Here is a 24023-nt window from a genome sequence, read left to right on the forward strand (position 1 = left end):
GGAGAGATTCAGAAAAGGCCACCAAGGGCTGTTAAACGTGGGGCTGATGATAGCGGCTGTGCCGCGGGCAGGCCCTGGGAGGGTGCTGGGGGAGTATTGCTCTCTGCTTGCTGTGGCGTCACTCTGTGGTTCGGCATCTGCTGTTGAGTTGCTGTCTGCTCCGTCTGGGTAATCGCCTTGTGTTTCTGAAGACTAAGAAAGCAACAGCAGTGTCTTCTGTCTTTACTGCTTTCACAGTAAGTGCAATAAAATCATGAACCTTCTACAACGGAGGATCCAGCACCACAGGAGTTTGACTGAGGAGAATAGCTGACCTTCTGCTTGGATCAGCCTTGCCTGTAGTAGCGTTAGAGCTGTGCGCTGGGCAGGCAGAGGCAACGCGAAGGATATGATGTTCAGCCTGAATGGTGCCAGAAGTGAGGGATATGTCCAAGAGCTGTTCCATGAAGAAGCACAGCAGGTATGTCAGAGAGCCATTTCCCTTCATAGCCCAAGCTTCCATCTCTGTGGTCTCTGCACCTCCTCCTGGTCACCTCTGTGACAGGTGAACAGGACTGAAGTAACAAAACTGACCTTCTTTTCGCTATATAAACATGAGCTGTATTATTTAGAAAGGGAAAGAAGGGACTTGGTTTCCAGAGGGCAGGAGGGAGCAGTTGCAATAGGAAAACTGCAGTTTCCCTGGAGTTTCAGGTCTCAGTTCCAGCAGCTCTGAAATTCACTGGTGCCCTGAGTACCAGAGTCCTGCGTCTCCTCTAGAAACATAGCAACCTGATCAGAGATGACTGTGTGTGAAGGGAAGACCATCTTAACCTCCTCTGTCAGTCCCAGTTGGTCCAGCCTCATTTGTCATCTCGTCTAAGAGGCTTCTCCAGTGCACTGAGGACTCTGCTTGTCTTGGTGGGGTGCTTGGCGGGGACAGAAGGAGAAGCACAATGTATAGCTGCAGGCTCTGTAAAGGACCCCTTGAATGGTGGTTTTGGTTCACGCAGCATCATCAATGAGGTTAATTTGCTGAGGCTGAGTAGGAATCTGGTGCTGCTTATCCTACAAGAATATACATAGGGTATCACAGGGAGCACTCTCTTCCAGAGCCCAGGGATCCCAGCAGCTCTGCTGCCCCTTCATCTTAGAGACAACTTGCAGCACAGTGGTGCCTTAGCAGCTGCTGGTGGCCATCCATCCCACTGTTGGTGGCTGGCTGTTGCACTGCTTCGGCAGCCTGTCTCTAAAACATGAGGGGTAAACCGAAGGCTTTGCTTTCCTTTAGGTATCTCAAACGCAGACCAAGCCCTGGTGGAAGATCCAGCTGTTTGTGTGGGAGCCAGTGCTTTTTGGAACGTGGGATGGCGTCTTCACCTCCTGCATGATCAACATTTTTGGAGTGGTTCTTTTCCTGAGGACGGGATGGCTTGTGGTGAGTGAGCATGGACTTGGTGTGAATAGGCATTTTCCTCCTCACCTCCTTACCTCATATCTCCATCACCACCCAGGTGTTTTGGATTCTGTGCTGCTCATTGTAGGCATTGCTTATGTCCTCTGATATTTTGTAGCATTTCAAAAAATTCCACTAAAATGGAAAGCTGAAGTGGTCTTTATAAGTGGTTTCCTATTCTAGCTTTAGGAAATAAAATGAAAAATACAACAACCAACCTTGACAATGAACAGGGACGCCCTTGTGTGGTATTATTGAGGCAAAATAACTGCTTTTCAGGTAAAGCGTATCGCCATAGTTACAGCTACTTGACCATCTTCCCAACACCACTGAAGCAGGTCTCTTCCAAACATGTCAGTGCTGGAGTCCCTGATGTCCTGAATGGAGAGTCCTCGGTCAGGTGCAATTGGCATCGCTATCAAAGGGACTTCCACTTGTGGATCCAGAATAGTATCTCACTGAGGGTCAGAGCCTAGAAGAGTGTCTCTGCTCCCCTCCTGATGCAAAACGTTGTGTTGTCCCTTAAAATTTCCCCTTAGAAAAAGGAAGGCTCCCCCAGGGATGGGTGGGATTTGAGCTTTGGGCAGAGTTAGTGTCACAGACATGGTGGACATCTTCCAAAAGGAGCAGGAAGACACTTGCCCTCTGTATTGAAAATTGCTTCACTGGTGGCTTTGAGGGGAGCTGCAGTCGTCGTCGTGGAGAAGACAGGATGATTTTCCTAGCTCCCTTTTCCTCCTGATCTTATTTCCTTCGTGTCTCCTTTGAAAGCAAGTTACTGCTGGAGCAAATGCAAATAAAAATAAAGCCAGTAAATAAAAGAAAACCTGAAACAGCTGGAAGCTAGCATGAAAGGGAAGGGAGGAGAAGTCGGGGTTGGCAGAGAGCTCCCCTGGCAGAGAACGGTCATATATCGAGCCACTCGGAGAGTCAGGCTTTTGCTATAAATTTCCAGAGCTGGGGCTGGTAAAGCTTTGCAGTTCCAGGGGACCCTGATCTTGCCGAAATGTTCAACAACTGTTGTAACTTTGGGCTAACTCCTTCCACCGCATATGCATAAATAAGTGTCAGTGTTTAAAGAGGGCTTTTTCTTCCCACTGTCTCTGCTTGCTATTGTTGCTGTGAGTCCAGGCTGCCTCCCTGGTCTTCGTGTTAACCCTTTCTTCTGCGGGAGCCACTGAACGGCCCAATAACTAGCTGCTGCCATAGCCTGGTGCCACCAGCAGATTCTGGAAAAGCCCAAGGCTGCGTGTGTGTTTGCGTATGCGTGCTTTTTTTTTTTCTTTTTTTTAACTGAAGCGTGTCAGGTTTATTAACCCTTTTAACCTGAGGGTAAGCTGTTGAAGAAAAAAGAACAATTGTCCTTTCAAAAAAGGAGTATCGGGTTGTAGTGGACTGTGGTGCTGACCCAGCCAGCAGCTGCGTTTATAGCAGACCTTGGCTTTGTTCCCTACTGACCAGATAAAGCCCCTGTCAAAGGCAGCAGGATGCTGAACCAAAATAGGATTTTATGATGATAGCAACATCCTGGATATGTTTCTGTTGTTTCACAAAAAAGAGAAAAGAAAAAAACCCTGGGATTTCAACCAGCCCCATAGCTGAGAAGCAGCCTTTTAGTGCTGGTGATAAACAAACCCCATCAAGGTTAGCGTGACCTCAGAAATGAGTATTGTTGGAGCAAGGTTGGAAAGGAGGGATGTGGACATGGCCTGTCATATGAGCAAAGGCAGGGGAAGGGAAGCCAGACGTTAATGAAGCGCTGGGCACTGGAGGAGACTCCTGATGGTACAGTTGGAATTGCTGTGCACCGGGCTGAGCGATTTGTCAGCACGGGAAGGTGGGCTGGAGCCCGAGGGAAAATCTTTTGACCCTGTAAAATAAATTACAGCCATGTGCGAGAGGGTTGGAAGGTCCCAAGCTCCGAAGAGGTGCTTGAATGCTTTTGGAGGTACTAAGCGCCTTCTCTTTCTGAAAATCTGACCTAAATGGCAAACTGAACCCTCCAAAATAGGGGTTTTGTTGGCCCTTAAAGCTGCCGACAGGGACCTGCAGCTGGGTTTGTTCAGAGGCTTTTGCTCCTCACCCCCAGCGAGACCATGGCTAGTGCAGCAGCTCCTCCCGGGGCCCTCCCTCCGCCCCAAGCAGGGCATTTTTTTTTTTCAATAGGGCTGAATCCTCTGCACAAAACTCCCCCGGTACAGGGCGAGCGAGAGCCGCCTGCCACTCGGCCTACGTCCTGCAGATAAGGGCCAGCGTGCGCTGGCATATGAGAGTGTTATTTATCTTCCACGCTGCGTTGCCTTTGGGGTTTTGTTCTTTGGTATCTCATTGTTTGGGGGGATCAGAGCTTTTAAAGGTAAATGTTCTGAAAAATTAAAATGCAAGCTTGATGCTGTTAATAAATCAGCTGTCACAAATCCCAGAGGTTTAATTTTGAAACTACTTTTTGTTATGAAAGCGCTTTTTTTTTTTTAAGCACGTAATTCTAAAACATGCAAATAGGCAGTGATCCCCTGCCCAGATCGTTGTTTGACCTTGTTCTTTTTAAACCAGAGAACAAAATCAGTGATTCGTGCAGGAGCCCGGTGACGGAGCAGAACTTGCTCATGCAAAAGTCTGCCCAGCCCCAGGACAAGGCAGGTCTTCTTCAAAGAGGAGCTAATAGGAACTGTAAATTTGGCAATCAATTATGTTAATTAGATAAGTAGGGGTGTGTGTGTGTTTTTCTTTTAATCTTTAATGACTCCAGATTCATTGATCACTAGTGACTAGAGGCAGATAGGTCCTTTTTCTGTCTCAGCAGGGTTGGTGTGAGTTGATCTTTATTTGATGGTTTTTTTTTTCATTCCAGGGAAACACTGGCATTGTAATGGGGATGTTTCTGGTGTCCTTTGTCATCCTGGTTGCCCTGGTGACAGTCTTATCTGGAATTGGGGTGTGTGAGAAGTGCAGCATTGGAAGTGGAGGAGTCTACTCCATGATTTCTACTGTCCTTGGAGGTCAAGTAGGGGGGACCGTTGGCCTCCTTTATATTTTTGGCCAGGTAATTTTTTTTAAAAAAGAAGTTATTTAAAGAAAATTTAGAAACTTTGCAGTGCAGAGATTAATCTTGTGCTTTCCTGCTGCAGGAAGCAATGCTCCAGGTAAAGTCCAAGTAGAGCTCCAGGATACTGGACAGCATGGGAGAGCACCACAGGGAGCATTCAGCCCCGCTCTGCTCCCCAGGAGCAAGCTTGTGCATGGTGATATGCTGCCTGGCATGGGTCATAACAGTGGAGGAACTGGGTGTCTGAACAAGCAAACCGTGCAGGACCTGCCCTGCCATCCCAAATTAGCCCCATTGCCAGGACATGCCCTTGCTGGTGAGATACTTGACTTAAACCGAAGTGGGAGAGGCCAGGGTGGCCACCTAAAGCACAGTGAGCAGCTGTGGGCTGACAGGTTGGGCTTGGCGTGCTCCCCATGCCCTTAGGGACTGGGCAAGCCTTGGCTGCTTCTCTGCAGGAGCCAGCAGAAGTGGAGCTGGTGTGGGAGGAGAGCTGGGCAGTGGTAAGGGCCACAGCTGATTGAGTTCTTGAGATCCAACAGTCACAGTTCTGGGTTTTCTGAAAGACCCCAAGGAGCCGTCATGGTGGTGAAGCACCGAAATACACAAGTAGTAAACATAAAGAGGGGAAAGTAATCTCTTAAACCTGTAGTAACTTAACCCCCTCCCCCTGTAAAGATGTTATGAACAGTATAAAATGTGGTGAGAAGAGAATAATTTTTATTGAGGTTTGTTTTTAACTGACTGGCTTGCAGCAATCTGAAAACCCTTAAAAAACCCCAAACCAAAAATAATCCCCTCTTCTCCTTTCACTCCAGATTAAAAGCAAGTGTCTATAAAATACAAACTGAACACAGTTACAAGCCAAGATATGGAAATGGGCCACACATGAGAATCCTTCCTGTCATATTTTCCACTCTCGCTCTCTGAGCGGACCCTGTCTGGGAAAGCAATCAGGTTGCAGCCTGTCCTGAGGGCTGTAAAAGCTGGGCTGCAGCAACCCCAGCCCCTGCCTAGGCATCCTGTGTGCATGGGGGGCTGCGGGGTGGGAGGTGGCAGCTCGCTTAGGAACACTTTGCCTGCCTCCGAAAGCTGATGCCTTTCCCTTCTCCTTTGGCCGTGCTTTCTGCCCAATGTGCTTTGCACCCGCTGCAGGCAGCTCCCCCACGACAAGATGTTCACGGAGTGCTGTAACCTCCATCATGAGGCGAGTCTGGCCAGAAATGGAGGTATTCCCCATTCCCTGGTCTGAGTGGGGCAAGTGGGGAGTGACTGGCCGCATGCTGCTGATGCCTTGGGAGGTGAGAAGGTGGCTCAGTGCCCTGGGGCTGCTGCCCAGATGAGCTCCTGCTGCATCAGCCAAGGTGAGCTGGGACCCGTTTGGATTTTGCTGTCCTCCTGGGATGCTCCAGAGCAGAGGCTTGATCAGATTGCCCTAAACGATGCAGCATGTGTCTACTAGGCCCTATGGAGACTGACGCATGTTTGATCACCACAGCTATAACCACGGGGCCAGGGTTTGGTGTTTCTCTGCAGTCTCCTTTCCCGGAGTGATTTGCAGTAAGACCTGTCTGTGCAAGCAGAGGTTTTCCAGGGTCCAGCCCTAAAATCCCAAAAGCAAAGGTAGTGGCAGTGCTTATCCGGGTGTTGAAAATCAATTGTGTTCCTCACCCAGCCAAGTGTGTACAAGGGCTCATAAGGAACAGATTTCTGCAAATTTCAGCCTAGAACTCGGTTCTGATTTCAAGACAGGTAGTTCATGAGAAACCAGGCCATGTCACAGTGTCATTGGGGCCCTCGCCATTGCTGTGTGCAGAGCATCAGGGTGTTTGTGGGCACCCAGCTTCTTGTTCTGCTGGTGATGCTCATGGTTCATCAGAGGAAAGGCTTCAAGGAGGCTTGTGGTGCTGAGACTGTGAGAGGCTTGCTCTGCTCTGCTCCCTTCAGAGTGTCCTTGAACATTGCTGTCCTTGGTGTGAAAGGAAAGAAAACTTACTTAGTTGAGTTCTTCAAAAACTGATGTTGGTCAGGTACAGGGAGTCAGGCTGAGGCAATACTGCTTTCTGACTACAGGGCTTTTCCTCATGTGAAAGGCAAGAATTGCACCTGGTTCTAATGTGTTTATCCAGATGAGATTCTGGTTGGGGTTTTTTTGGCATCAGTTCTTTCTCAAGTGCAGTTTTTGTGGTTGTCCCAAGTGGAGCTGTGCTAGCGCAGGGTGTTGTCCTCTGCTAGCTTAGGAGGGACCTGTTTTCTGGAGAGCACCTGTGGAGGACATGCATGGTCCATTCGGTGGTGACGTAGGCCATGCTAAACACAAATAAACAAGAATGCATCCACTTCTCTGGGGACTACCTTGCAGAGTCTAAGACTTCTCTGGTGGAGAAATTCACAGTGGGGCTACCAGTGAGGAGAAAGACTTTCAGGATGTAGTTTGCCCAGTCTGTGCAGTCTGTCTGCCTATGATGGAGGTGAATCCTTCTCCAGGTTCTCCATGTTGTAGGTGTCTGAGTCTGAACAGATGAATCCCACACATCTTGCTTGCCAAAAACTGCATGCTCCTGCGTATGGGCCAGGTTGTCCTGAACACCCTCAGTGGAGCGGTGCTGGGTTGGTCCAAGGGGGATCTGCAGCAAAGGTGATGTCTGCTCTGACTCTTGCTGGCTTGGGTGGGGGTTTTCGCCCTTCCAGTTGTGTGGGAACTGTTCTACCTATCCCAAGGTCCCACCACCCATGCTATTGTGCGACTGTGTGCCCTGACCCGGTTTGCTGGAGATTCCATGCCACTGGAAAGGGTTGTTGCTGAAATGTCAGCCAGTGGGAACCTCTGGAGGGAAATGTCCTGCTATTTAGGATTGCTGCCTGCAGTGGGGTTTGAGGCCTGAACCTGTGCTGCAGATGTCCTGTCCTGCAGACTCTCAGCCACCCACGGCAGAGCGTGGGTCCTGCCCTGCAGCAAGACAAACAAGCAGCTTTCCCGGGAGCGCAGGGGGCATGGCTTGCACAATGCACTGTCCTCAAAAGTGCAGGCTCTGTTCCAGCAACGAGATGGGGAGTCAGTGAAACATCAGACTTTACATCCAAACTAAACACCGAGTTAAAATAACCCCTGGGAGGCAACGAAGGGGGAAACAAACTGCCGTTCTTCAGGGAGGCGTTGAACTGGGACCCTTACCTTCAGAGAAATGGAAGAAGGGAAGAAACTTAGAGGTTGACTCATCCCTTTCTTTCTTGGAGAAGCCAGTGTGGTTTGTTCTGGAGCATTAATGGAGGTAAATTTTGAAGCTAGTGGAAAGTTGCCAGGCTGTTGGCCCTGGTGTCTACCCTTCTCTTTACCAGGGCAGTAGGTATGCTGCCCTGGCAGTGTGCTGTCTTACAGCAACAAGGTTCAGTCCCTGTAGGCCAGAGTAGCATTAAAGATTGTATTGTGACAGCAAACGTCTGTCTGTCTGAACAGAGACCCCCCAGCCTAGCATGGGAGCTGTGGATGGGGATCCCTTGTTCTCCTGCGGGGCACTCGCAGAGCTCGGTCTTTCAGTGTGTTGCAGGTGCCATGTACATCACTGGCTTTGCAGAGTCCATCGCAGATGTCCTGAGCCTCAGCAACATCTGGGCAGTGCGCGGGATCTCCCTGGCTATCCTGCTGGGCCTGCTGGGGATCAATCTGGCCGGGGTGAAGTGGATCATCAGGCTTCAGCTTCTGCTGCTCTTCCTACTGGCCGTCTCGACGCTGGACTTTGTCATCGGGTCCTTTACACACCTTGATCCAGGTAAAACGGGGGGTTCATCACATTGGGGTCAGGAGGCATTAATCCCACAGGGTTTTCTCCTGAGGTGCCTTTGTGAAGTTACACATCTGGGCAGAGGTAGAGTTCAGCGCTTCCGGATGTGTCCCCTGTCCTTGGGTACCGATCTTTTAGAGGTATAATTTTGCAAGGAGTATGTACTTCCCCATAATTTTGCAAGGAGTATGTATTTGCAGAGCATGGCTGAAGATGCCTTATCAATTTCTCAGGAATCAAGCTCTCCCTGTGTGTGGGAACCTCCATTCGGAGGTTCTCTAACAACAGACAGCAGCTGCATTTGCAGTTGCTCTTTGTATCCTTCTGGTGTCTAACTCTGCGCTAAGCATTGTGCCCCCAAAAACGGAGGGTTGTGACTTTGTGTTAGGGAGATCTTCTCCCCAGAGACCCCTGAGGTCACTGAGACCCTGGTTGTGAACTGTGCCACCAGTGCTGGCCCCGGGCTGCGCACTGCTGGATTTGCTGCTCAGGGCCATGCTGGGGAGCCAAGGAGGGAGCTGGGAGGGCTGGGGCAGGTGACTGCTGGGGTTTTAAGGAGACGTGGGTGCATGTCTCCCCTGCTAATCTTCCCCAGTCTGACTTCAGCCTACAGCAGCAGCTCCAGCTTGGGCGAGGGGGAGGTTTGGGGCTTCACCTGCAGCCCTGCTTGCACCCTGAGTCCCCTTCCCCTCCCTCCATCCTCATCCCTGAGAGGTGTTTGCAGGGAAACACATCTCAAGACGCAGGGAGTTGTGGTGGAAGGGGTCTATGAGTGTCGCAGCGGCCACTCCAGCAATAACGAAGTGTAATTAGCTGAGTAAACAGAAGGTGTCACCTTTTTCTTGGCTTCCCCTGTGTCCAGCAGCACCTCAGGGGGTTGCAAGAGACCTGCTAAAGTTGGTTTAAAGGAAAGATCTCCATTTTGATTTACAGCGGGGATTCAGCCACCAAGCTGGGCATCAGGACGTGAGTCACAGAGGTGTTCATAGCGCCAATGGCACGGCTGGATTTCGTGCTGCTGTGCTATTTTGTGGTGCCTGTATGGTGTGCAAGGACGGTGGGGGGGGTGGGGACAGAAGCTGCTACCCTCTCGGAGAGAGCCTTGTGGAAAGGCGTTTGCATTTTATATTTAGCATGTAAGAAATGCCCCAAATGAAAGCCAGTAAAAGTCTTAGCAGACACTTGCAAATGAGGACGAAGTGAGGGCAGTTGTGCTCGATGTGGTGTGTTTTGCAGAGAAGGCAACTGACCTGCTCCAAACAGCTGCGTTTTGTAGGAAGTTGTTTTCTAAAGGAAACGGGGAGGGGGGTTGCATTTTGGTTGTGCTCGGTGAAGACCTTTAATGTAGACCTAGAGACCTTTCTAATAATAGAGAGAAGACGAATACTTAGGGTGAGACCTGGTGGTAGGAAAGTGAACATGGGACCAGGAGAAGAGAATTAGAGGAATACAAATGTCAGCAGAAATCATGCCCAAGCTGAGGTCAATGTAGTTGTCTTTGATTTCCTCCACTGCCAAGCACTATGTCATTTTCTTCTGACAGAAAACAGAGAAAGGAAGAGAAATGAGGTGGCTGAGCATTGCAGATGCTGCAGTTTAGCCGTGGCTGGCTAAAGAAAGGAGGGTTTACAGTCCGTGAAAGAACATTGGGCTGATGGTGGCCAGATCCAAGCCGCAAACACCAATCCCCCAGAGAAGCACTGCCCGTATGGTGGGACCTGCAGCCATAAGACTGGTTGGGGAGAGCTGTGGGTTTCTCTGCTTTTACAGACCGCTTCTGTGTGAGAACTGTTTCGAGCCAGGCTGAACGGTTGGTTCATCCCAAGTCCTGCATTTCCCCAGAAGGCCTCTGAGTGGTGTGTCAGCACCAACCGTGAGCACAGGGCTTCAAGAAGCCTCCTCGCTCTCTTGCTTGCTTTCTGCAGGACATGGATGGATGCTTGTCTCTTGAGTGCGATTGCACCCGTCAGCAAAGCATCCATCCTCCGAGGAGGCTGAGGGTGGGATGTGCAGGTGTCAGTGAAGCTCCATCCTTGAGAGTTGGCTCATAGCAATGGTGGGGTGTGGTGTATCTGAGCCCAGCACTTGGGGAAGCATTTGAGACCCTTTTGGGGTGGGAATTCAACTGATGAGCTCTCCGCAGCCTTCAGGTGCATGCAGTTGTTTTGTGTTTCGTTCTTTGGCTTCAGCGGACACTGAGATGCAAAGCACAGCGTGCAGGGAGAGGTGATTTTTGAGGATGGACCTGTGAGCTGGAAGGATTTCAGCTGACATCTTGTCTGGGTTGCTTCCTTGTTTTATGACAGGTTTATGGGGTTTCAGTTCACAGCCTCAGGTCTCGGTCTCCGAACCTGTAAAATGGGCCTCATGCAGTCATCCTGCCTTTCCTGCTCCTGCCATGGCAGCCTTTTCCCTCACTGAACATTTCCAAGCGCTGCACACATACCAAAGGACCGCACATCTGCCAAGCAGCAGTTATTTGGATTTGAATAATCTCAGGAATGCCTGTCCATCTTGAAGGTCTTAAACGGCTGCCTTTGTGTGGTTGCGCTGGGTGGAGTCCCCTGCTCTTCTCCCCATTCCCTCAGCTCACACCCAGGCACACACCAAATCGGATATTGTCCAAGCACTCACTCCCTTCCTGTGGTTTGCCTTTATTTTTAGTCTGAGGACGGAGTGTGTTTACACAAAAGGGGGCTTCTCAGCAGGGCTTCCCGCTGCTTTTTCTCCTATTTTTTTTCCTCTCTCTATTGCCGTGGCTCACTCCCACTCCAAAAGCCGGCCAGGCTCCTGCAGCCCAGAGCTGGGGTTGGCAGAGCTGAGCAGCTCCAGGAGACAGAGGTTGCTCTGGGTCACTTGTCCAGGTGCTCCCGACCCCGCTGAGACTGCAGGCAGACCTCCCTGCCTGCCTGCTCCCTGCCCGGCTGCGGCGTCCCTCTGCCTGGCCCAGAGGGCTTTTGTGCCTTTCCACAGGGTGGGGTGGGACTGGCTGATTTTTTGGAGTTAATCCTAAATCCTCCCCTTGGCTCTGGCTGGCGCTTCCCCTGGGGACGGGTCATGGCCCCAGGCTGGGATCTTGGCCAGGGTTGGGTAGCGAGGAGAGGGGCTCCCTGTGCTGTCTGAAAACCAGGCTCGTGGAGCTGTCTCTGGCCACTCACTTTAAAATTCAGTCCCACCTCCAGAAACGGAGACCCCCGTGCTCCTTCCTCAGGATAGAAAACATCCATATTCTCTTTCTCCCTCGGCACAGCTTACTGCTTTTACCAAACCTAACGCAGGTGAATTGAAGTCAGGCAGCGCTTGACTTCTCAACCATAACCAAGACCCAGCGCTTGCTATGCGATTGCAGAGTAGCAATGCAGGGCTCTCTTGGCTTGTGTACATTTGCATTTTAATTCTGGAGCTCCATACCTCAAAATCAGCCTGAGTTCTTTTAGAGGGAGCAGTGAGCATAAAGGAGAGGATGCTCCTCTCCGTGACCAGCTCCTCAGAACAGTATGTGAAAGTTTTTGGCTTCTTCATGTCCCAAACATTAAAGTTACGGAAAAAGAAGATAAGCCTGCTGTTAATGCCCACTCTTTTATTTTCCTAGCATATCTCTGCTAATTTTTGTGTAGGGTGACTCCCAAATACTCCCTTTCAGTTAGGCGCCTGCTTTCCTGTTTTGGCAGTGGCTCTCAGGTGCCCTGTTGAAGCAGAGTGGGGCTGGGGCTGGGAGCGCATGGGGGCTGGTTACTGCGGGGAGAGCTGGTGTTAATTTGGTTGTGCTTTGTTGGGGAGATGAAAGGAATCACAACATGAGCAAAAGGGGCCTGATATCAGCCTCTTAAATGACGGGGGGGGGGGGGGGGGGGGGAATAGATGGTGTTGTTGGGAATTCAATAATTGATTCCCTTTGGGCTGGGACCATCCTCACCCCCATCCTGCAGCAGGAGGTAGCATGTGGCTGGGGTGAGCATGGAGCCTGGCTGCGTGGGGCTGAGCCCCTTTCCTCCCAGCTGGGAAACCTGGGTGTTTCATTTCTCAGGGATGCAGGGAGGCTTGAAAGGCGTGTTGCTGTCAGGGTGCTTCTGTTTGGGATTATTTTCCACGCAAACCACATCCTTCATGTCACCTGCTTGGGTTTTAGCTTCGCAAACTTGCTCACACAGAGCCCAGAAAACTCATGTGTCATCCTCACTTCTTCCTTCGAGGGTGAGTCCTTTGGAGGATCCATCCCCTTCAGGCATTCTGCATCTGAGCATGGGTAGATTATGCTCTCCCGTGGGTGAAGAGCTGTGGGAGATGAGCTTCACCTGGGGCTGCTCCAGCAGACAGGGAACCTACAATTGTTAAAGTGATTTATGTATGTAAACATTCTGGTGTTGTAAAGATCCCTCAAGCGGTGCCTCTGGGGCTTTGATGGATTGAATTAATTAAATACGTTCCCACATATTTAATATGAAAGTGATGAAAGCATCCTAATCAGGGGCTTTTGCTTGGCTCTGGGTTGTTTTATTTTAGTTTTGGGCATGAGGGGTGTGCCCCAATTTCATAAGAGAGGGTGCAGGAAGGATGTGTGTGTCAGAAGATGATCTGCAGCTAATCCCAGAGGCTTTATCCAGGCTGATTGCTGACTTCCTGGCCTGAGACACATCTGGAAACTGGCATCAGATTCCAAGTAGAAATCACTGAGCGAGCGGCAGTAGGAAAAAAAATCACACTTTGCTACCGAACAAGGTAGACACCGTGGTGAATAGAAGTAGGAGGCTGCTAATATGCTCTTTATTTATTAAAAAACACGGCATTGGTTTCCCCAGGTTTTTCCAATTATAGCGCATTGAATGGCCCTGACATCACTCTTGAGCTGGGGCCAGCCTATTCAACAGTCTGGCGAAGACATTTATTAACTGGTTACCTGCCAATTGTCTGGGCTAGGAGCTGCGGGACAGATGTGTTTTGAAAAGTGATAACATTGTTAGGGGCCTTATTTAGATAGTGAGAGGCGAGCTACAGAGCTACACCGCTCTGTGCAGGCTCTCTGAAGTAGGTATTTAAAGCAGTTTATTTAAAAAAAAGAATAAATTAGGTTGAGATGTAACTTTGCTGCGTGGTTCCACTCTGCCGCCCTGTTTGTGGGTAGGTTTTCACGGTGTTTCCTCGCTGGAGGACACCCGGCAGTAGGACTTTCTTGCGGAGGAGCGATCTCACCTGCCGGCCGATGCTCGGGGTGTCAGTACAGCTGCTGCTTGCCGGGGGCTGGGGCTGGCATCCCTGTGCCCCCTCTCTGCTGAGGTCAGGCGGGATTTCTGAGCCCGTGGCCCTGAAGCATCTCCCAGGAGGTGGGTAAGGAGGAGGGGAGGAGAGCCCATGGCCTGTGGGTCCCTGCCCTCCTGCACCCACTGGGCTGCGCTGGGGATGCCGTGTGCGTCTAACCTGCTCTTAAAAATTTCCAGTGATGGACCCTCGCTGTATCCTTGGGGACCCTGCTCTAGTCACAGCTACCTCAGGCTAACTGCCCCCCTGCTTGCTGCAGCCAAAACCCACTCCACTGGGTCTCTCGAGGACTTGGGGACCAGCTGATGTCCTTCCTTTCTGCAGTAAACCACCTTGCTTGGAAGACCTCTTGTACTCCTCTTCAGTCTTCTCCAGACTGCGCTGTGGGAGCGAGCTGCCCTCTGCTGCATGCTACCAAGGAGGAGGAAGGTCCTGGCCCTGTTTGACACCCTAAAATGTGCCACTGCATGGTGCTGTCACAGCCGGGCTGGCCTGAGTCCATCCCTGGAGCAGGAGAGGGTTTTTTGAGATTGTTACATGTTTAAACTTGCTTAATAGGTAATACTGCTCCTGATTTGTACAGAAGATTTTGTACATCGTTGATTTAACCTGTAATTTCTTTGCTGTTTCCCTGCGAGGCAATGCTAAGCTCATCTTCCTAGAGCTTGTAAATAAATTCTGGAATACCTCAGCTGGCTTTGTCCGCTGCTAGACCCAGCCTTCTCGTGGGCTTTCCCCACCCGCTCCCCCAGTAAAACCTCCTGTGCATGGTCACTGTTCAGCAGCAACTTGTTTAATGCTAGAGGCCAAATAAAACCGACTGGCTCAAGGAAGATATATATCATCTCATAATCTCTCCATCTCTTCCATCTTGCTGTGTTTAAACAGGACAGCTTTATTTAATTGCATTGATTCCCCCCCCGCTCTTTTTTGGTGCCACTACATAATTGTTTTGAAATGATGAAGACATTTTACCTCCTCTTTTTTCATTCCCCCAGTGTTTAGTTCCAGTCACAGTTCAGCTGTGCCCTGAATCAGCTTTCCTTATTTAGGGATTTAATTTATGATGATAATTTCTAGATATTAGATTCCTTCTCCAGCCGCTTCACTCCTAGTTCACATCCCTCTCCTAGACTAAAGAGAAAACTTTGTGTGGGACATGGGTCCTTATCTACTGCTCATCATCTTCTCTGCTGGCTTTTGTTAACAATTTCTATCCTTTTTTGTCTGTAGATAAGAGATTTTAGCCTGCTTGTACCTTCACTGGTCTGGGTGATGGCCCTGTGGTTCTTGCTGGTTTTCTTTTCTACTCAAAGCGGAAATGCATTAATTGAAAAATGTGATTTTTGGTAGGTAAAATGTATTCTCTGCTTTAAACTGAATTCAATTAATAGTTTCAGACAAACAAAAAAAATCCTTTTAGGTGACAACATCTTGCTCAACCTTTCCAAAATCAAACACTGTTTGATTTCCAGTTTGATTTCCAGTCTGAAACTAGACTTGAAGCTGTAGCTGTGTGTGTTGTATAGAGGATAATGAAAACCTCCCCAAAATAAAAACTTCTCATTTTGGACACAGGATCAAAAAATCAACAAACGGACTAGATTTCTTTTGAAATACCGTTGTCATCTGGATAATGTACTGATAACTTGGAAGTATGGGATGCTCTAGGCATGAGTATGGCAGAAGACTCTGTAGACCATGGCAGGGTCCAGTGAAGTATGTTACATTTTGGTTAACTGCTTTCTTTTGAAATATGGGGATTTGATCGACATGGGTTGGGCTTTGTCCCAAGCAATACACAGAGTAGCTCCAAGTTAGAAAGGAGGTTGCTCCAATGAGTCCGAAGGATGTGTGTCATTGCTGCTGCCACCCAACTGCTGTTCATTTTCCTCCAATTGTTGTGCCTTGACTCAGCCTAAATTCTGATTTCTCAAGACTGGGGTTTTTCATCAGAGAAGTTCTGCAGAGCTCCCCATGACTGAGGATTCTGGGCATGACTTCCAAGAAATACAGCTGTATAATTAATAATAATATCTCATTGATGCAAACTATTTTTGTAGATAAAGGATGAAGCAATGGACATTTTACTTCTAGTCCTCTCTGTAATGAATAAACCCGTTTCCGCTGGCTGATTTGAATGCCACTGAACAAGCCAGGTAGTGGATACCGCATTAAAAAAAAAAAAATCGTAATGGAAGGATTTTTTATATTACCACAAGTCTGGTGCTTAGCATTAAATAATATAAAACATAAGTGGACTTTATAAAGTTGAAATACCCATGTTAAAATCTCTTCTTTTTTTTCTCCTGACCAAAATGTCAGATTTTCCACCTGCAGAAAACACCTATTTTTGGGCTCTTTTTCAAAAAATAGTTAAAACCCACCAACCTGTAGAGACAGAATAAGTGCCAAACAGCCCTACTAGCAACTTCCACAGGCACATTCCTGAGTTTTCCTTTATTTAAGCAATGCCAAGGTGCTGGGCTTTCGTGATGAGGAGCTGCCGGTGTGGGCGTCTTCGGGCTCTGTGTGTGCTCTTGTGTACACTGATGGTTTTCTACTTCTTCATCCTCCTGAGAAGCCAAGGTGGAGATAAAGCAGGCACGTGGGGAGTTGGGCAGAAATTAATGTTTCCTCCCACCCAGCCTGGTCCCACAGGAGATGTGATGTGGCTGGAGAGAGCTCGTGGGGAGCGTAGGCTGCTTCACGATCTGAGAGAGGCGACAGCATCCCACAAGTGGAAGATTGCCCTGTTAGCAAAATATGAATGTCAGAGGCAGATTTAAGCAGCTCCCTTTGTTTATTCTGCCTTTTGTGCTAATTTTAGCTGTTGGCCAGCACCCGTTATTGCAGATCCGTTGGCTTTAGGGAGAGGGGGATGCTCGTGACCTGATGGCTCTCGTGGCTGGGATGCTCCACGAGTGTGAGTGCATTTACCAGGAGTGCATTTACCAGAGATGGAGGATCCGAATGCTTGGGTTTGTCATGTATGCAAAGGGCTGATGGTCCCTGAGCGGGTTTTTTGCAGGATTCCTCAAACTGATCACCCCCCGCAGCGCTTCTGCTGTAGGCTTTCTTGCTCGTTTGACAGTTTTCAGTGTGCAAGTCCCGTGCTCCTCAGGGTCTCCCGTAACACGGCAGACCATTGCACCGGCTGGTGTTAAACCTCTTTCTGAGAGCATCCTGTGGCAGTCCAGGCTGCAGGGCATGCTGCCGAAACCCCGAGCAACTTGAGAAGAGGTCACCTGCTGTGTCCGGAGACTTCAGAGAAGAGCAAGACAAGTGAGTGCTTCCCCTCGACAGCACTGTCAGCCTCCGTGCTTGCTAATTTGTCTGAGAAATATTTATGCATGGGGTGATTCATTGCCCTGCTGCAAGGTTGCTGGCAGCCATTGGCATGGTGCCTGTCTCTGTGCCGGTGCTTGAAGCGTGACCAAAATACCCCATTTTCATCCCCACTGGCAGTGGCCGGAACAGGCAGGTGCGGTGGAGGGTTGTTTTTGGGAGAGGGTTAATGGTGGGATCCCTCAGAGCCCATGGTGGCAGGAAGCCGTATTGTGTGTTGACTTTAAACAGGAGGTTTGGGAGATCAGCTCTGGAGCAGAAAACAGGGGCTCGGGAGGAACAAACACTCGCTGCTTCAGAAGGGCGGTGATTTCCTTTTGGGTAAACACGTCATTAATCTCAGGGAGCACATTCTTTTCCATCGAAAGATAAGGGATTTGAGTTGCCTTTCTCAGGGCTTGGCCTTTTTAGATTGTTTTAACTGTGGCTTTCGCTCTTCAATTACAGACTTTACATAATCTCTCATTTTGGGTTTGCAGGGCTTATTATGGGTGCAGAGAAAGTCTTGGGCCAGGGAACTCCTTTCCTTCTCTCTTTAAAATTGCTCTGATCCTTCTCCCTCCAGCCCCCTCTTGCCAACTTTTTTTTCACTAGAACCTGTCTATTTTTTTCTACTTGCAGCTCTGACGAATTTGAAACGTAAGTGTGCTGTTCTGTCCTAACTTATGAAACCATCTCCCTAGTGCTAATGATAAAATAGGGCTTATTTGTTCACCACAAGTGGAAAAATAGCAATGGGTTCCTCTCCCCACCCCGGGCTGCCTCTTGCTGCTCTGCTTTGGTTTGGCATTCTTGAGGATGCTACTTGCTGTGGCCAGGGAGGCGTGGGGGGTTGCTGGCTAAGGCACCCAGCGCTTAATTTTCAGCTGGCACCCTCCTGCCACGTGGGGAGACCGCAGAGGCAGAGCTGCTGCTTTCGCTCCCACTGCCTGTGGCTTGGGGTCTGTGATTGCTCTGAGCTCTTTTAGTAGTAAATGTGTTTAATGGGGATTTAGGGATGAAATTACAGAGGGAATTTAGTCCCTTCCCGTTCATGCCTCCTTTCCTTGCCAGTACTTTGTGCTTAGGGCTGCCAGCAGCATCATGGGTTGGGGTGGGGTAGAGCAGGAGCCCAGAGTGCTCCCACATCCCCCATCTCAGTGCCCTGGCAGCTCAAGCAGATGCTCTGCAGTCTTTCTGCACTGCTCTGTCAGTGTGGCCATGTGCCAGTGTGTTAATTGCGTAAGAGCTGTGTTTTTATCACTTCATAATCACTGACCTGCATGTATTCAACACAAAAATTCCTCTCTATTTTTTCCCTTGCCTAGTTTAAGACTCTCAAAGCAGAAATACTGAGGCTGTGAGAGCTGTCAGCAGGTAGGACATGGCCCTGACTACTGAGATGAACCCAAGGCATGACATCATTTATGACACGTGGAAGGTGAATCTGCAGGGAGAGGCATCAGAAATCTTGTGTTTGCTCTCCTCTGGCTGGACTGGGCTGCACGTGCCCCATCTGCAGCTACAGAGCTGTGCTGCTGCCTGCAAGTCCAGCATGGAGCAGACATGCTCCTGGCTCATAGGAAATATGCACTGAGCCACGCTAACTCACGTGGGACATGTGTTGCAGTGGGGCCTGCAGAAAAGGGCAACCCGGGTTTGATGAATTTAGTCCCCTGGGTGGATGAATCCAGCGGTAGCGGTCAGGAGAGAGGGGCATCGATCTCTTCAGTCCATCCCATCTTCCTCCAGTTCTGCTCCCCTGCAGCTCTTCTCTTTTCCTTCCATTCTTTCCCAGCTTTCCAGCCAAAGCTTGTCTATCCAAAGGTGAAGAAGGCGCGGTCCTGGAAGATGCTAAAACATTTTTGTATCCCCATGCAAGTTCAGCAAAGGTCATGTTTACTCTCTGTACCCGCCAGCGCAGCTCTGTCTCTTAACGCGCTTTGCTTTCATGACTCACCAGTTCCCAGTCTCTTAGAGAACTGGGACTTTCTGGTGAAAATCTGTTCAAGCATTTCACAGGCTGAATGTCAGCCCACAGCAAGTTTAGCAGTGGACTGGTAGCACAGAGAAACCACCATATTGTCCTCTGTCCACCTCCAGCGCTGCTTCCCTCTCACTGTTTTCCTTCCCAAGCTTTCCACATTTTTCCCATACATCTCTGCCTCCACCTGCCCTGTACCAGGCTGACAGTAGTAGGGCAGTGCCTGGGAGTAGCGATGGTAGTGTTGGAGTTGCCTGGGAAAAATTACTGGGATGACCTCAGGAGCTGGAGCTGGGTGGTTGCAAAGGCATGGCTGCAGAAGTGGCCTGGCCTTGGCAGCTTGTTGGAAATGTGATTGTTAATGTCGGTGTTAAACAAGCCCAAACACAGGAAGCCAAGCGTGTGCACGGAGGGATGCGGAGGGATGGGGCTTACGACTGCACCGCTTTGATTGATTGATTTTTTTATTCTGTTGGGAAGGGTGATTCAAGTGTTATTCATGACCCCGGTGCCCTGTTCATGCCTCTTTGATGGTGCCAGTCTGCTGGAGAGGTGCGCCGTTTTCAGTGACCTTCCTTGGGTGTGCTGTGTGGTGTTGCTGGACTGTGGTTGTAGTCAGCGGGACCCACGTCTTTCTCTGGCACGTGCGAGTACCCCCTTCGCTGGGGAAACCCAGAGCCATCTGGGGCGTGGCTGTGGTGTTCAGAGCATCGTTCAGAGCTGTTGCGTCAGAGGATCCGGTGCTGCTTGTTGTCTCAAATCAAATTTCAGCATTTGTATAACGTGGGGGGGGGAACACAGAGATAAAAAGACTGTGGGGATTGGACTACATTCATGGCTTTGCATCCATCTCTTCACATCCATAGTTTCTATGTGGATGGTTAATCCTGTGTATCTGCAATTGCACACTGAGATGCAAAAAAACCTATTGCTGCTGGTGGTTTGGCATCGAAATGTTGCTCCATTAAAGCCAGGCATCCCTAACTTTCCCTTGGTGAGTGAAGATGCTGTTCTTCTGTGATAGGCTATGAGTAGTAAGTACATTTTGGTGAGTTTGGTGACCACCAGACCATCCATGGATGAACTCTAGGCAGGGGAAGAATTAGTATTGCAAGGGCAAAAGTTTCATTCCTTCCCTGCTGTAGAGCACTTCAGCCTATGTAGAAATTAATTTGGTATAGGCCACCCAACAGTCATCTGATAGACCACAACTTCTGAGAGTTACCAGTCTGACAGGGCTTGACCTGCCCACTGGGGAGTTAACAGCTCAGAAGTCCTGGGCTTGTACCTTGCCCTCAGCTCGAAATTTGGAGGAGGAAAATGCAAATGTGTGTCTGGTGAGGAGTGAAACTTTATCTTCCTGCAGAGGTGTGTGTCCAAGTGAGGGCGGCAGCTATGGGACCAGGCTGTGAGGGCCATTCCTGTTTTCTTCGCACTGGTGTGCCCAAGTATCTCTAGCACCTGCACCAGGACCTCACTCTGGGTGTGCACTTGGATTGGTGTCCAAGGGGAATGACTGGATTTCAGAGCTTATGCCAGAAGGGTTTAGAGAGGGAAGAAGAAATGGGAAAGAGAGAAGAGATAATTATGCCAAGGATGTATAATTACTCTTTGGCTCTCCATGTCTTACATCACACAGGATCCTGAAAACGCTGGGGTCAGACCTGGTAAATGTGCTGCAAGACAAACACTTCCAGCTGTTCCTCTGAAAGCAAATCTCAGCAAGTACCTTCCAGGCGGGAATGTGTGGGCTTACTTATTTAGGAAAAGAAAAAAATCTCACCATTTCAAGCCTTCAGCATTCACCTTTGTAATTAAAATCTCTAATCACAAGCAGAGCGCAATACGTGACCGTCTTCTGGGAGCTGTTTCTTAAGGTGGTTTTCCATTTTTGCGTTATTTAGCCTCTGCCTCGGTGCCAGGGTTTACTTAACCTTAAGCTTGTGAACAGGCTTATTGAATTTGGCCAAGACTTGACTAATCTGTAATGAGCTCCAGGTTGCCTGGAACTTGGCAGCGCCGTCGTCCTCTGTGCCGTTGCATAATGGCCTGACCCCGTGTAACCACAGCTTTGCCTCTCCCTCCTTCTCCAACCTCCTTGAGTCCTGCTCCAAAACCCTGGCCTTCACAGAGGGACTGCCCTGCTAAGGGGTGTCCTGATTGCCAAAAACCTCCTTGGCTGCTTTCATCCTCTTTCATGGGGCAAGAGGTGGGAGAAAGTGCAAGAAAAGTTCAAAGGTGAAAACCAGCTGGGGCAGGGGGGCATGCAGAGGTGGCAACCAGGCGAAGGCTGGTACCTCCTTCCAAGCATCTGTGGTGGCTGGGGGACACATGAGAATCCTAGCTATCTTCCTCCCCCTCCTTCTCCACCTGCATTGGGCTGATGCGCAGCCCCTGTGATCCCCCTGCACTGAATGGAGGATGCTTATCCTGCAAGCTCTTCCATTTGAAACTTGCTAGGTGGTTTTTATTGTTTATTACGTACTTTTAATAAGGGCAACTTGAAGGACTGTATTTGTCAAAAATCACAGGAATAATTCAAATGTTGCTCTAAGTCAATTTTTTCCCTGTTGGTTATTTACTTCAGCTCAACCACTTGAGAAACCCATTATTTGCCTACTCCTTATTGAGTATCTAATGATGAAAATAAATTGTTACAGCTCTTTATTGTGCATTTTCCATAAGGCTGACATGGCACAGAGAAGGAACTGGATTCTTTTCCTTCTAGCACGACACTGGGAAGATTGTTTATAGCACTTCAGCTCCAGCCCTCTGCAAGCCAACTGAGAGCAGGATCATTAAAGGCAGGATTTAGGAGGCTGTGGGGTTGCATAAATTAAATGGGAGCAAAGTTTGTCAGACAAACATTTTGTAATGAGTGAGGAGGGAAGAATCTGGCTTGGTTCTCATGTACCCAGCAGTAAGCTGGAGGAAAAGATCCTCTCACCAGAAAAAAAAAAAAAAAAAAGTCTTGCCTTGTTTGGAGATCAGAGCGCCAAATATAGACCCTATCGCATTTCCTTCCCTCCTCCTTCCGAAGCTCATCCTTTTGAAGTGCACTTTCAATGGGATGTGGATAATTGACTCCATGAACAACCGACCGAGTGCTCTGTTGGTTTAACCGATTGGTCTCAGTTGCTGATTCCTGTTTTGTTTTGGATGATTTTCAGCCCAATTGCCCCGTCAGCTACAATTAGTCCCATTAATATGACAGCTGAAAGGTCACAGATGACTCGCTCCGGTCGCAGGCATGAGGGCAGCCAGGAGATGCTCACAGCGTGTTGTTCTCAGCTCTACGGTCGTGTGCCTGTAGCTTGCTTAAATTGATGGCGATTGCAATTCCTGGTGTAAAACTGATCAAAAGAGACGTGAGATTTGCTTTACGGGAGGGTGATTGACTGAGAAATGAGGTTGCAATAACAGGTAATGTCTGGATGAACTTTTCTTTAATTCAACAAGAAAGCTCCTGGTTCTGTATAAAGGGGAAATGTGGAATGGCTGGGCTTCCTCTCGCCTGCCAGAGCCACGAGCAAAGGAAGCAGAAGTGAGATAGAGTCATAGGCGCATCCTTTGGCTCTTTCAACAAATCCATGGCTGTCGTTTTCTGTGGTTCGAGTGACATCTGCCATGGTTTCAGGCTTTGTGTCTTCCACCCAGGGTTTACTCAGAGGAAAGTAGGAAAGGGAACAGCAGACGAATTGATGGAGCACAAGGGATCATTTAGCTTCTTAAGATTAGTAAGTGTAGAGGCAGACAGGTGCAAGTCAGGTATCGGACTCATGGAACTCATGGTCTCTCTTTGGCCATGTGTGACAAAAAGGTATCACAGAAAATGTAGTCTAGTTGTATATTTGGCCATTTGTATGAGAGAGGAGACATAGGGCACCCAAAGTGCCTGGATCAGCCCATCATTGAGTTACGTAGCCCCAAAACCTGGTTGAAAGATCCCTGTTGGAGGTGGTTCATTTGCAGAGCAGGACACTGTGCCTGGTGAGATTCTGCAAGGGTCTGGTTTTGGTTTGGCATTATTTGATATTTTCCTTAACTGCTTGGATGGAAAAGAGAATGTGCAGATTCAATTTGCAGATGACCCCCAGCTGGGAAGGGCTCACAGCAGCCTTGTTGAGAGGGTCAGACTTCCAGATGACCTCACCCAGGCTGGGGAAGTGGTGTGAAAAGGACGATTTGTGGTTTGATGAAGACAAATATAAAGTTTTATGGCCTGGCAGAAACCGTTGACTGTGCCAGTGAAGGATGGGGACTGTTTCCAGTAGGTGAAAGGATGCTATTAAAAATGCAAATAGCATTTATGGATCAGGCAAGAAATAGCATGAACTTCAAACAGGGTGATTTTGGTTAGACAGTAGGGGAAACCTAAATGATAAAGGAAGGAAAATATGAGAGTAAACCATCAAGAGAGGGTAGAGTCCACTTCACAGGAGATTTTTAAGAACTGGTGGGGCAAACTTCTGTCAAGAGTGACATAGATATGTTTGATGCTGCTGCTGCGAAGCACAGGTTGGGGAAGGCCTGCAGATCTCCTTGTGGTGAGATGAATATTTTGCCCACTCCTTTTGTTTTATTAATGAAACATTAACATTTCTATGAGGAGCACATACTTTGTGAAAAATCCCTTGGCCAGGGCCCAAAATTTTCCTCCAGCAGTTCGGTGGGAGCTTTGCAGCCAGCCCACATGTCCTGCCAGAGAAGGTGTTCAGGTCTGGTCTTGTGAGAACGTACAGCCTACACAAATCCCCCCTTTATTTCTCCAGAAGCTGCACTTTCTGCAGACATCTGTGAGGTCCAGAGGTCAGTGTGTTGTGCTGAGCTTATTCCCTTTAAATTATGTCTGGGACTTATTCCTAGTGAAGATAGCTGGTGCTTTAAAAAAGCCTAGCAGCAGGAGACCTCTTCTATCAGTATGTTTCCATCCATGTTTGGGCAACACAATGAATGCAGATGTAGTAGGAAACTTTTGATTATCTATAGGATTTTTCTGTGGCAACTTCAAAGCTCTGTGGTTAGTTATATTCTGAGACTTTAAATGGAGATGTCTTGTGTTCAGAGCTCTGATTTAATTTTCCGGTTTAATCTATTGTCCAAACATCATTAATGTTGTCTTTGAGGCATGGGACAGCTTTGATGGAGTCTTTTTTTAATTTCTGGCCATCACCCTTTATAGCCATAAACAAC

At 48.9% G+C, this 24023-nt stretch overlaps 1 protein-coding gene across 2 annotated transcripts in view; it reads left to right on the plus strand.

The window, feature by feature from the left end:
* The first annotated feature begins 391 nt into the window (after positions 1-391).
* Positions 392-24023, plus strand: part of SLC12A8 (solute carrier family 12 member 8) — a 49813-nt gene continuing 26181 nt past the window's right edge. For both annotated transcript variants that reach the window (XM_009946964.2, XM_086465723.1), the window contains exons 1-4: positions 392-460; positions 1271-1417; positions 4287-4478; positions 8020-8251. In XM_009946964.2, the coding sequence (XP_009945266.2) occupies positions 392-460; positions 1271-1417; positions 4287-4478; positions 8020-8251 (640 nt within the window). The remainder of the gene's footprint in view (positions 461-1270; positions 1418-4286; positions 4479-8019; positions 8252-24023) is intronic.

The sequence above is a fragment of the Leptosomus discolor genome, chromosome 5 (assembly GCF_034619465.1).
Source record: "Leptosomus discolor isolate bLepDis1 chromosome 5, bLepDis1.hap2, whole genome shotgun sequence".
Taxonomy (NCBI): Eukaryota; Metazoa; Chordata; class Aves; order Leptosomiformes; family Leptosomidae; genus Leptosomus; species Leptosomus discolor.